We start from the raw sequence: 14,049 nt of genomic DNA on the forward strand, positions 1-14,049 counted from the left end.
ATAGTCCAACCCTGTTGAAACTGCAAGTTTCCTTGGATTCCCGATAGAGGACTTCGAAGACAATTCGTGAGGCGTCACACCTTTTTAATGGGGCGAAGCGCTATTAACATAAAAACAAAACAAAAGTGCAAAGCTAACAGAACGAAAAATTCTAGACTTCCATGCAAACAAGCCAAATGTGTTAGTATTCTATGGGAATTTGAAACGTGCTTGTTCTTGTTGGGAGCAAAGACTCAATAGCCTCGTTTTTAGACTAAAAGATAAAATATATCCGAGAAAAAGGTTATAGCATCTGTCCCTAATGTGCAGTACTAGAGCCAGCTAAGTTTTGTTGCTGCGCAGCTTTGACATGTTACTTCATCTAACTTCTGAGTTTCTGCCGCGACCTTCTACCCCTTTGCTGCTGCTCATTCTGCATGGTTGCACGACTGGCTCCTTGACTGTTTGCTGATTTGGTTGTGGTTGTGGCTTCTCTTGATTTCTTCGTCCACCTTTAGACTTCACATTATATGGCGCGTAAATATCATTGAACAATGCAATTTCAGCCTGCTAACTCGCTGGGTGTCGACTGTAGCCAGCATTACCCAAGTTCTCTCTATGCGCCAACGGTCATTATCAGCACTTGTGCATACGCACTTGCTTAAATTCACTTATTTACACACACTTTGATTATAACAACATCTACAAACATATCTATGTCTATAATAAAGCTGCCTTCCACCTCTCACATCCACACATACGAGACAATTTCTTTAAGCTAGTTCGCTCAACACAATTTCGCCGACCAACCATTCATCGAGCATCGCTCAATCTTCCACTGTTGCGCCATTCGTTCGTTGATCCATCTACTACTTATTAACTTGGTTATGCCATGCCACATGTGGAAGCTGGCGCTGCCACCACATTCCTACTAAATATGTAAGTCTGCATACTCCACATGCGCGTAAGTTGTGTGGCAGCAATTTCGCACTAGTCAGCTAGTCACACAATCAACCGACTTATTAACAAACCGGCAAGACAAAGCTATGAACGTTGTTGGTATATACAGAGTACGATGATTGTGCAGCAGCTAGGAAGCCGGGCATGTTCCATCGACTGTTCTACAACATCTACAACATGCATACCGCAAATGTGTTTGAGAAGCTCATTTCCCGCCGTGGCCAGCGCCATCATATTGCAAAACAGCTCTAGCACCTCCGGCTTCGATAGCAAACCAAAAAAAAAAAAACAATAGTATAAGCAACAACAAGCAACGTATTATATATCCTTAGAAGGTAACATCAGAAGTGCGCTTACTGTTTTAACTCCATCACTTCACCGTTTTTTTTTTTTTTTGTCTCTTTTGTTCACCAACTTTTCCAGCCTGCAAGATGATGCGTTAACTTTTCTACGTTTGTATGTACTACGGATTATGCATGTGGCATGTGGCAGCCTGCATAGTTTGGTTAGAGTGCCTTTGAATAGCTGAGCTTAGCCCGAGGCTTTCTAGATGATTGTGTCTGAACAGTAAGTTTTTTGTTGGCTGGATAGCTGACGTTTTCATCATTATCCTCAGCATCGGCATCAACATCGGTTAGCATTTAGTATTGTGAGTATTATATCTATGTTGTATGTTGTTGGTGGGGGGTCAGAGAAGAATTTATGGTTTGTGATGTATTTTTTGCATGTGTTATCAACGGTATTCAATTGCCATTGCATTCTTTGCTTATTGTTTGAAAGTTGTTTTTGCCGTTTTACTCCCCAAGAGTGTCCATACCTATTTCCTTGGACTTAGCGATCTAAGGTGATGTTCATAGGCAACATTCATTCAACATTTTCAAACAATATTGAAATATGCATACATAAATAATTTCATGTTTTTGTTTTTGACGTATCACATCACAAATTCTAACGTCTTTGTTGAGGAAATCATTTTTGTAGCACAAAAAAAAAAAAAATCATTTACTCTCTCTTCAATTTTCTGCTTGCTCTAAAAGTCAATCAGTGTCCTTCCACCCATGTATTTATTCCCTCTGTAAATCTAGTTCGCACTTTTGTCCATGCACTCAAAAAAAAAAAAAATTCGTAAAAATGAGGTACTCTTTTCCTCAATTAGGAAAATTAAGGAAAAATGCAAGGTCAGTTTTTTGCACCAAATTTTTTTATGTGAAGAATTTGAGGAAACATAAAAAAATACACTTTACAACGAATTTGACTCTATTGTGAATTGCCCAAATGTTAACAATTATAATTATACTAAGAAAACTTGTTTGTATATTCCACTTACCAGGACTGCCGAGGAAGACTGAGGAGTATAACCGTCGTGAGGGATCAGCATTTCTAGCATCGGCAGGTGAGGACCATTCTCTCCGACACCATCGACCTGAAATTTTCAAAGAGAGACAACTATATAATGTAAAATTAAGAGTGATTGAAATATGAGAAAAGAAAAATATAAATCATCAATAGACTACAAAGCAAAATAAAGAACTAAAATTAGAGTTTATAGTAAATCTTTCAAATTAAGAAAACATAATATCAACTTTTTATTCTTTAAATATTTTTTATTTAAAAGGTATTGCAGCATCCGCATAGAGAATTTTAATGTTCTGAAAACACACAGAAAAATTGTGTGCAGTGTTAACACTTTTCGGTGTAATATCGGAACTAATTTTGATGTTCTTTCAAATTTAGCACTAAAATGGTCCAATATGAAAAAGTTTTGTTTAATTGCACAGTATTACACTTTTCGGAGTGTTATCAAAACTAATTTTGGATTCAACGCTGTTGCTCGTTGTATTAAGTACTGACAGATGTGAACAGAATGCCGCAGCGGTGTAGTGGTAGCGCGAACCGCCTTTCACACCGAACACCCAGTGTTCAATTGAAGCACATCCAATTTTTTTATTTCATTATTATAGTTTACATTCCATTTTTCAGCATATCTCGGGGATACGATTCTCACTATTTTGGCATTTATAGAACAACACCACAAAGTGCTGTTTTGACATCAAAATTAATTGTGTGTATTTTACGGCTTAGAACGACCCTAGTTGCATATTTTTAAGCATAAATTTAGGTATTAAAGACATTTTATTACCGCCTAAAATCAGTCTTTTTTGCATGTTTTGGGTTGCCCTACTTTTGGATTGAAATGAAAATTATGAAAGTGAATTTCTACTTGATGAGTATAAGTAAGAAATTTCTCAATTAAAACTACAAAGCATTTACATGATGGTACTTGCCTTCAAATGAATTTTATGTATTGACTCATCATTGTCCCTTCACCCTCTTTCTTACTAGGCAATCTTTAGTTAACGTCTTCAAATACATCATCTTATAAATACTGTACAACAGCAATCTAGGCAGGTGAGAGTACTCAGTAATAAAGAGTGCTGACGACATTACACACACACGTGAACATAGCCACAAGGAGCGCAGAAAACATTACTCATTAATCGCAATAAGTCTAGAGTCTAGGGAGAAATTAGCGAACGAGGCAAGTGAGACTATGAAAGCGGGGCAGTCCAAGTGATGACTAATCAGCTTGATTTTAAAACATTGTAAGTGAAATACGCGAATAATTTCAATTGTGAAGTTCTACTACCATAGTGTTATTGTGAATGAAGAACATTTTGGTATACGGAAGATTTGAGTTATATTTATTTGACAGTTAAATGATTCAAAGGATAACAGAAGGCAAACTATAATCGATAATTCTTCAGATTCACAACAAATTGTGTCAAAAAAGGAACTGTTGAATAAATGCCAGAGTTTCAGAGGCCCACAAGGACATGACAAAGTTTAGTAAATTGAAGAAAGATATAAAGCAACCAAAAAGGTGTTGGGAACCCACAGATTGAATACTACAGGTAATAAGTCCGTACTGCAATCACGACTACGAGAGGTCATGAAGCCAGAAGGAATCAACGTTGAAGGGTATATCCTTCACGTTGTTGGCGATACGACACAATGGCGAACACAGACTTGAACATTAAATTGGCTGCATAAACGTCGAAAATGTCTTCACAGCTGGAGAGACGTAACTCAGAAATGGCGCAAATATCAGCAGATAAGATATCTCAACTGGAGGCCCAGGAGACACGTACATTAAAATCAAAACTGGAAACACATATGAAAGAACAAGAGGCGCGTATATCATCAAAGCTCGAAGAACCTTTAGACGACGAAAAAATAATGCAGTTTGAGTAAAAACTCGAGGCTGAGATCATGATTCAATTACAAGAGGTTCCGGATGTAACCTTTTTTAAAATGTGACACTCCGCACTCATGGTTGTTTTTAAGAACGAGAGGAAAAAGGAGAAGAATTTAATCCCGTTTTCAAAAAGGTATTAAAATTTTACAAGACGGTATGGATTGAAGTTACTAATATTGTTATAATAATATCTGACGAAGGTTATGAATTTAATGCCCGGGTTTTCAGTGAGAGTTTAAACTCCAGTTTAAGTAGACTAGAGTTTATCCTACCACTTCAGCCGCTTAAGCAGAGATGATTCGCAAAACTTTATGTTATTGAACAAAAAGGCAAGGTTACATTCTAGTCAACTTTAACTCGAGTTTAAGCTCGCATTGAAAAACCCGGGCTAAGCATCGTACTTGCAAAGCCAGCCAGGAGGCACAGTGTTGAACTACCTATAAATATTTTGCCGCTCGAAACCAGACGTTTTGTTCAAAATTAAATGTTTATCTTCGACATTATCGCTGGCTCTTCTTGGACAAATTTGTTTCAATGTTCCCAATGGAACCCTCCGTTCTTATAATATATTTTACATTGAAGTTAGGAGATCTAATAATCTTAATTTTGCACCTGTCGTTAGAGGACTTGCATTTTAATCGGATCTCTAGAAATCTGGATCTTGACTTCACGATTTCAAGACATTTGTTTAAGTTACTGATTGAGTCTTTCTACCGAGCAAATACAACTGTTCCTTGAACTCACTGTTAATTGGTTTTAAGTTAATTTATAATAACATTGTAAACCTAGTCAGTAGGGTCTTTTACCATTGACTTAATAAAGATATGAACATGAATATGAATAAACAGCAACTTCTTTATGGACCAACGCAATAAAGCCGAAGAAATTGCTCGATCGCAAATGTTGCATTGCGTTGGTCAACTCCTTTTATAACTCAAAAGTACAACTGTTTTGTATTTAAACACAAGAATTGAATTTATTTATTTATATTAAGTGTACAGTAAAGAACACCCAACAGACTGCACTGGTAATGATAATCTCATGTCTCCATAGAACTTTACACGTTTATGCCAATCACGTATATAGCACGGTTTTTTTGGTTTCTTCATAGGTATATTTCACGGAAACAAGAAAATAAACCAAAGAGTTCATAATAATCGGCTAAAGTGTTACATAAATAGCCAAGTTGGTCGGTGTAGCGCCTAAGCCCACTGCGTATAGACACCTACATTCAACAATCAGTATTCTTCACAGAATTTGTTCAATAACTGATTTGATTTTCTGTATTTGGACAAAACGTTTTCATTGTCCACCGCGAAGCTTAGTATTATGCAGCTTCATCTCAACGTCCCACATCTATTAAATACTAAATACACTCTTCCGCATCCTCTGGGCATTATTTCAGCTAGCGTCGTCTATACATGCGCAAAGCATTGTACAAATTTCAAATAATAAATACTGGCATTTTGTCCATAAATACAATTTGGCGCCTTCGGTCTCTTCTTCGTATGGCACATCTTCATCGGGAATCGATATCCTTAGGGGCCAGTGTACATGAGCGTCATTTTATAATTTTCGCTTTAATTTCAAACGTTAAGATCTTTTATTAACGAATTCATGGAGGTAATCGTGTTATTGACGGGGACGCAAAATTTAGATTTGCAAAAAAAAAAAACGAAATGTTAATACATAAAACAACAATATAAACAAATTTTGACAATGCAAGGAAAATATTTTATTTTTTAACGGATGAGAACAAAATAAACTATCAAAAGTATATAAGTGTACCCAACTTATACTTTTCCCTAAAAAAAAATACGTTTTTAAAATTTTTGTTCGATATTCTAAAAGGAGTTTAAAAAGAAGTAACACCTTAAGTTTTTAGGAGCAATGTGGGAGTTTGGAAGGTGAAAAGTACAGGGTGACATTGCGCTACATGGGTAACCTTGTATAATTAAACCATGGCTGAGATGGATGTTTTTAAAGGTCATATACAGGAATTGCTAATATTCACTGCAACATATATTACGGCAAAGATAATTAGTCATTAAGGGCGTGTTATCGCCGTTGGGCTGGGTGTAAGAGCGCAATCAAAAGCAATTTGACAAAAAAAATGTCCCACTCAGGAAAAAGAACTAAGCATACTAGTTTACGCTTGCATAATAAACAAAGGTGCGACTTTAAAATGAAAAAAAAAACAACAAAATTTACTTATGAAAAAAATTTAATGCAAATTTACACCACCGGCGGGGTGCTGACAATACGCGCCACCCACTCAACAAATCGAACACGCGCAGCAAAGAAATATATGTGTTGTGGCCCTGCATTGTGCTGACACAATTCTAATTTAAAATTTTGTGTTGGTTTTTTTTTTTATAATTTCAAAAAGGTACTAAGCGTGAAATTCTAAACTCCCTATTTTTTTCGTTTTAGAGTGGATGTTATGACGGCTACACGCACCTTAGCTACATAATGGCGTTACTGCTGTTAAAAAAATTGTACTTTGAAATTTCCATTGTCTTTATGGCAATTGCAACTAATAAAATGAATTATTATTAGCTTGCGTTGTGAAATGAAGTGACTTTGTCTGTTGGTTGATTTCGACTTGTGTGTAGTCTTATGCTGATACTTTTTAGCAACATTTGCTTGATAGCTACGTTTTTTTTTTTAATTTCTTATTAAACTTTTTTTTGTATGACACCTTAACCGCTATAGTGGCTATAACATTAACAAAACGTGCATATTAAGAAAGTTCATTCAGTGTTGGGGACTCTGATATTAAATACATATATATGAGATGTAAAAAAAGTGGTGTGGTTGGATGCGTACTTTGAAAGTAGGCAAATGTTTGACTTTTTACTTTGTATGAAAAAATAAATAAATAAAATGCAAGTTGATGGAACTATAAAATTTGTATTAATGTTTAGTTATGCGTCTTTAGGGATTTGGTGAATGTGGTCGCTGTTTTTATACTCAGTTGAGCAGAGCTCACAGAGTATATTAAGTTTGATTGGATAACGGTTGGTTGTACATATATAAAGGAATCCAGATAGATATAGACTTCCATATATCAAAATAATCAGGATCGATAAAAAATTTGATTGAGCCATGTCCGTCCGTCCGTCCGTCGGTTAACACGATAACTTGAGTAAATTTTGAGGTATCTTGATGAAATTTGGTATGTAGGTTCCTGAGCACTCATCTCAGATCGCTATTTAAAATGAACGATATCAGACTATAACCACGCCCACTTTTTCGATATCGAATATTTCAAAAAACCGAAAAAGTGCGATAATTCATTACAAAAGACCGATAAAGCGACGAAACTTGGTAGATGAGTTGAACTTATGACGCAAAATAGAAAATTAGTAAAACCTTGGACAATGGGCGTGGCACCGCCCACTTTTAAAAGAAGGCAATTTAAAACTTTTGCAAGCTGTAATTTGGCAGTCGTTGAAGATATCATGATGAAATTTGGCAGGAACGTTACTCTTAATACTATATGTACGCTTAATAAAAATTAGCAAAATCGGAGAAGGACCACGCCCACTTTTAAAAAAAATTTTTTTTTAAAGTAAAATTTTAACAAAAAATTTAATATCTTTACAGTATATAAGTAAATTATGTCAAGATTCAACTCCAGTAATGATATGGTGCAACAAAATACAAAAATAAAAGAAAATTTAAAAATGGGCGTGGCTCCGCCCTTTTTCATTTAATTTGTCTAGGATACTTTTAACGCCATAAGTCGAACAAAAATTAATCAATCCTTTTGAAATTTGGTAGGGGCATAGATTTTATGGCGCTAACTGTTTTCTGTGAAAATGGGCGAAATCGGTTGATGTCACGCCCAGTTTTTATACACAGTCGTCCGTCTGTCCTTCCGCATGGCCGTTAACACGATAACTTGAGCAAAAATCGATATATCTTTACTAAACTCAGTTCACGTACTTATCTGAACTCACTTTATCTTGGCATGAAAAATGAACGAAATCCGACTATGACCACGCCCACTTTTTCGATATCGAAAATTACGAAAAATGAAAAAAATGCCATAATTCTATACCAAATACGAAAAAAGGGATGAAATATGGTAAGGTAATTGGATTGCTTTATTGACGCGAAATATAACTTTAGAAAAAACTTTATAAAATGGTTGTGACACCTACCATAGTAAGTAGAAGAAAATGAAAACGTTCTGCAGGGCGAAATAAAAAACCCTTAAAATCTTGGCAGGTATTACATATATAAATAAATTAGCGGTATCCAACAGATGATGTTCTGGGTCACCCTGGTCCACATTTTGGTCGATATCTGGAAAGGCCCACTCCCTCTTAAAATACTCATTAACTGCTTTCGTTTGATACCCATATTGCACAAACGTTTTCTAGAGTCACCCCTGGCCCACCTTTATGGCGATATCTCGAAACGGAGTCCACCTATGGAACTAAGGATTACTCCCTTTTAAAATACTCATTAACACCTTTCATTTGATACCCATATCGTACAAACGCATTCTAGAGTCACACCTGGTCCATCCTTATGGCGATATCTCGAAAAGGCGTCCACCTATAGAACTAAGGCCCACTCCCTCTTAAAATACTCATTAACTCCTTTCGTTTGATACCCATATTACACAAACGAATTCTAGGGTCACCCCTGGTCCACCTTTATGGCGATATCTCGAAAAGGGGCCCACTTTTAGAACTAAGCCCCACGCCCTATTAAAATAATCATTAACACCTTTCATTTGATACCCATATCATACAAACAAATTCTAAAGTCACCCCTGGTCCACCTTTATGGCGATATCTCGAAAAGGCGAACACCTATAAAACGAAGGCCCACTCCCTTTTAAAAATACTCATTAACACCTTTCATTTGATATCCCTCTTAAAATACTCATTAACTCCTTTCGTTTGACACCCATATTGCACAAACGAATTCTAGAGTCACCCCTGGTCCACCTTTATGGCGATATCTCGAAAAGGGGTCCACCTATAGAACTAAGCCCCACGCCCTTTTAAAATAATCATTAACACCTTTCATTTGATACCCATATCATACAAACAAATTCTAAAGTCACCCCTGGTCCACCTTTATGGCGATATCTCGAAAAGGCGAACACCTATAAAACGAAGGCCCACTCCCTTTTAAAATGCTCATTAACACCTTTCATTTGATACACATATCATACAAACGCATTCTAGAGTCAACCCTGATCCACCTTTATGGCTATATCCCTAAATGGCGTCCACCTATAGAACTATGGCCCACTCCCTCATAAAATACTCTTTAATGCCTTTCATTTGATACACATGTCATACAAACACATTCCAGGGTTTCCCTCGGTTCATTTTCCTACATGGTTATTTTCCCTTATGTTGTCATCATAGCTCTCAACTGAGTATGTAATGTTCGGTTACACCTGAACTTAACCTTCCTTACTTGTTTTTTTTTTATTTTGTAATGTGTTGTGTGATTACTTTTTAAATAAAGATTTATTGCAATTTTAGGAAGTAGGATTTCAAATAATATCATTAATTCTTTTTTTTTTATATATAAACATTAGAATATATCATGAAAAAAAATTGTTAATTGTAAAACTTGGAAAATCAAATTTCTTTCGGTGTAGCGGTCTCAATTTCTGAAAAAGTTGTTTTTTTTTTTTAATCTCACTTCCTTTACTTTATCCTATTTTCATTTTTCTGGAAAACTTCAGAAAAAACTCATCTAAAGCCCCAGCGGGTTAGGGGACTTAGAGGTTACCCGCGGTAAATATGCCAATCTACATATTGAGTCATAACATCAACTGTAAGTGTAATCAACAAAAATAAAATCTTACAGGAGAAGTTCTTCAACATGCCACTCCACGTTTCCAAAAGGCAAAATACCAAGAAAAAAAAGATGGCATTGTCGCACCACTTGTAGATAAAATATCAAATTTTTTCTTTAAATTGTGCTACTTGGAACTAAGTCATGGCCTGCTGAGCATCACCTCCTGCTTATTTTTTTAGCTTTGATTGGATAACGGTTGGTTGTATAGGTATAAAGGAATCGCGATAGATATAGACTTCCATATATCAAAATCATCAGTCTCGAAAAAAATTGATTGAGCCATGTCCGTCCGTCCGTTTGTCCGTTAACATGATAACTTGAGTAAACATTGAGATATCTTCACCAAATTTGGTATGGACCCAAAATAGATTGGTATTGAAAATGAGCGAAATCGGATGATAACCACGCCCACTTTTTATATATATATCATTTTGGAAAACACAAAAAACCTGATTATTTAGTAAATAATAGAATGTTGAAATTTGACGTGTGGACTGATGTTGAGACTCTTGATAAAAATTTAAAAAAAAATTTTTAAATGGGCGTGGCACCGCCCACTTGCAATAAAATCAATTTTACAAATATTATTAATCATAAATCAAAAATCGTTGAAGCTATCGTAAAAAAATTCGGCAGAGAGGTTGCCTTTACTATAAGGAATACTATGAAGAAAAATTAACTAAATCGATTAAGGACCACGCCCACTTTTATATAAAAGATTTTTAAAAGGGTTGTTGACGAATAAAATGGTATTTCATTTCCCAAGTGGATTTATAACAATAAATAGGAAAAACTTCAAATTTTAAAAACTCGGCGTGGCACCACCCCTTTTATGATTAAGCAATTTTCTATATTTCCGGAGCCATAACTCGAAGAAAAATTAACGGATCTTAATAAAATCGGGTACACAAATTTTCCCTATAGCAGGAAATATTTCTAGAAAAAATGGACGAGATTGGTTAAAGACCTCGCCCACTTTTATATAAGAGATTTTTAAAAGAGTCGTAGACGAAAATAATAAGCTATATTTTAGCGAAAAATAGCTTTGTACCAATAGAATTTTACTTTCTTAATTGAATTATAACATTAAATTAGAAAATAAAATTTTTGAAATTGGGTGTGGCATCACCCCTTTTAGGACTAAGCAATTTTCTATGCAGAAAATATTTCTAGTAAAAATGGACGGGATCGGTTAAAGACCACGGCTACTTAGATACAAAACAAATTTAAAAGGTTCATAGACTAGAATAATAAGCTATAACTTAGCTAAAAATAGTTTTGAATCAATGATATTTCACTTATCAAGTTTTATTGTAATAGGAAATGGTGAGACATTCTTTTTAAACGGGCGGTGTGACGTGTTATATAGAAAATTAATTTATCTGAAATTAAATGTGCAATGGAAGCTCACGCTGAGTATATAATATTCGGTTGCATACGAACTTAGATACCTTTACTTGTTTTTTTGTTAGTGAAATTTGGGTTTAGAGCTGGATATATACGAGGTGTGGCAATTAAGGGTCGGGAATTTAGTTATAGTTTAAAAACTGACAAAGCGTTTTCATTCGTTATCATCTGTCTAAGAGAGGGATCTTCCTTTTAGTTAGAATTCAAAGTTGAAGTGTATATCGCGTTTGTTTTGTATTTATGCGTATTTTTTTGCGGAGGCCGTCGTTTTGGAGAGGCTGCGAAACTTAATTGCCACAGCTCGTTTAGCGCTCTTATAAAACTCAACTACTGAATGCATACAATTTTTTAATTTCCCCCTGACACATGTTGTATCACCCAAATAAACAAACAGTTATACATATTATGTATAATATACATATGTATATATGTACATATGTGTATATAGTAGACATACATACTTCTAAGTAAAGTCAGACATTTAATGTCATACTTTTTATTGTACCTATTATTATAAGCTAGTGCATACGTATAAGTATCTACATATACATAAATGTATACATATTCCCATTGTAGTCGGTTTCCTATTTCCAAAAAAAAGATCACCATAAAAATCATTAAAAATCAACAAATTGTGACACTTGATGAGTTGCCACCGACGCGCTACTAATATTTTACACACATGCCACAATATGCGGCAGAACCGTACATTTCACATTTGCAACAACAATAAGTAGCGTTGTTAACTTCGCTGCCCAATTGACAGAATGACGGACGGAGTAACTTTGTGGCTGACTGAATGACGTTTAAAATGCTAAACTCATTACCCAAGGCATATCTACGTACAGATCTGTATAAAAGCCTCTGGTCTTGCACATAAAAAATATTAAAATTTATTTTTGGATTTTTTTGAATAAATTAATAGACTTCACCGGTGTGCTCACCGCATTCCTACCTAAAAAAAACAACAACATAAACATTTCTACCAAAAAAAATAACAAACAGTCTTTAGTGTTCCAACATTTTTCGCACATAAATCTTAATAATTTTTTGAATACTTGCTATTCATTTCGTCGAATTTTGAACATTTAGAATTTGTATAAATGTATGTTTATGTGACGCGCTTTAAAATCAGCCAGCGTGTCGCTGTAATGGCGGCGACAACTTCTACACAGCTAGCACATGGCTTTTTGCCGTCGCCGTTAAGACCGCGGGCCGTTGGGCAGGGCATTGGAGCGCATACGCCATATATCAATCTTGAGTGACGGTGAAATGTGTGCGTGTGTGTTTAACTTAGTGTGTGTGTGTGATGCCGCTGTTTAATGGTGGTGTTCGTTCATAATTCGCTCAACTCAAATAATGTATTCATACAAAAGAGAGCCTACGGCGAATTTATCTCTCACTCTAAATTTGTTTATTCAATAACAAACATTTCCCCTCAAGCATTCATATGTACTCATTTACTCAAAACTCAAAAGCTCATTCCCACACACACACATTTTCAAAAGCAGCGGGCATATGAGTGGCTAAATAGCGTAAACTCTTTTACTCAGCGCAGGCTTTATATCGTAAATTTATTTTTAAAGCGAAAACGGCGAATTTATCAATAGCAACTCATTGCAAACAAAAGCGAATTTATCTAAGAGAAATATAATTGAAAAGCTGCTGAGAAAAATCGAATTGATAATTCTTCTTCGTCAATTTCCGCAGCATCGCACAGCATATTTTGTGATTGTACAGATGCACCGGCGCGGGACACCCTTTTGTGAAATAATTTAGGTGCCACTTTATTTTATTCATCAAATAATAAATAAGTAAGCGTAACCTGGTAAGGGGGCGAGGGGAAAAGACAACTAAATATCCTCGTCTACATAGCTTGCATTTTTTTATACCTTTCATGAACATGAAATGGTGTATTAACTTTGGTCCGATGTTTGTAACGTTGAGAAATACAGAAGATAGACTCACCACTAAGTATACCGAATTGATCAGGGCGAAGAACTGAGTTGATATAGCCATGTCCGTCTGTCCGTCCGTCCGTCTGTCTGTTTGAACGCAAACTAGTCCCTCAAATTTTGAGATATCTCAATGAAATTTGGCACAAGTATGTATTTTTGTATTATATTAGACATTTGTCGGATCCGGTAGGATCGGACCACTATAAATAACATATATCTCCCATACAACCGAACGTTCAGATAAGACGCTTTTGGTCATTCCTGCCGCAATTTATAAAGTATAAACGTGAAACTCGGTGATATATATTCTAATATATCATAGAAGATATCCTGAAAAAATCACTTTGATCGGAGCTATATATAGTAATATCCCATGCAACCGATCGTTCAGATAGAAAGATTTTTGGCATTTCTCCCTTAGTTTCCAATTTAAAAACATGAAACTTGGTGCTATATATTCTAATATATCATAGAAGATTTCCTGTAAAAATCATTTCGATCGGACCTATATATAATATATATCCCATACAACAGATCGTTCAGAGGGTTCTTTTCAAGGTTTTTTGCATTTTTTTATATTTATCTTAAAATCGTTTAGGTATGTACATCTGTTCACTATATATTTCTTATCTTATACAGCGCATTATTTGG

General features: G+C 35.3%; 1 protein-coding gene across 2 annotated transcripts in view; it reads right to left on the minus strand.

Annotated features, from left to right (window-relative positions):
- Positions 1-14,049, minus strand: part of hth (homothorax) — a 712,335-nt gene that overhangs the window by 187,104 nt on the left and 511,182 nt on the right. For both annotated transcript variants that reach the window (XM_067760647.1, XM_067760646.1), the window contains exon 9: positions 2,267-2,362. In XM_067760647.1, coding sequence (XP_067616748.1) covers positions 2,267-2,362 — 96 coding nt within the window. The remainder of the gene's footprint in view (positions 1-2,266; positions 2,363-14,049) is intronic.

The sequence above is a fragment of the Eurosta solidaginis genome, chromosome 1 (genome assembly GCF_040869045.1).
Source record: "Eurosta solidaginis isolate ZX-2024a chromosome 1, ASM4086904v1, whole genome shotgun sequence".
NCBI classification, from domain to species: domain Eukaryota; kingdom Metazoa; phylum Arthropoda; class Insecta; order Diptera; family Tephritidae; genus Eurosta; species Eurosta solidaginis.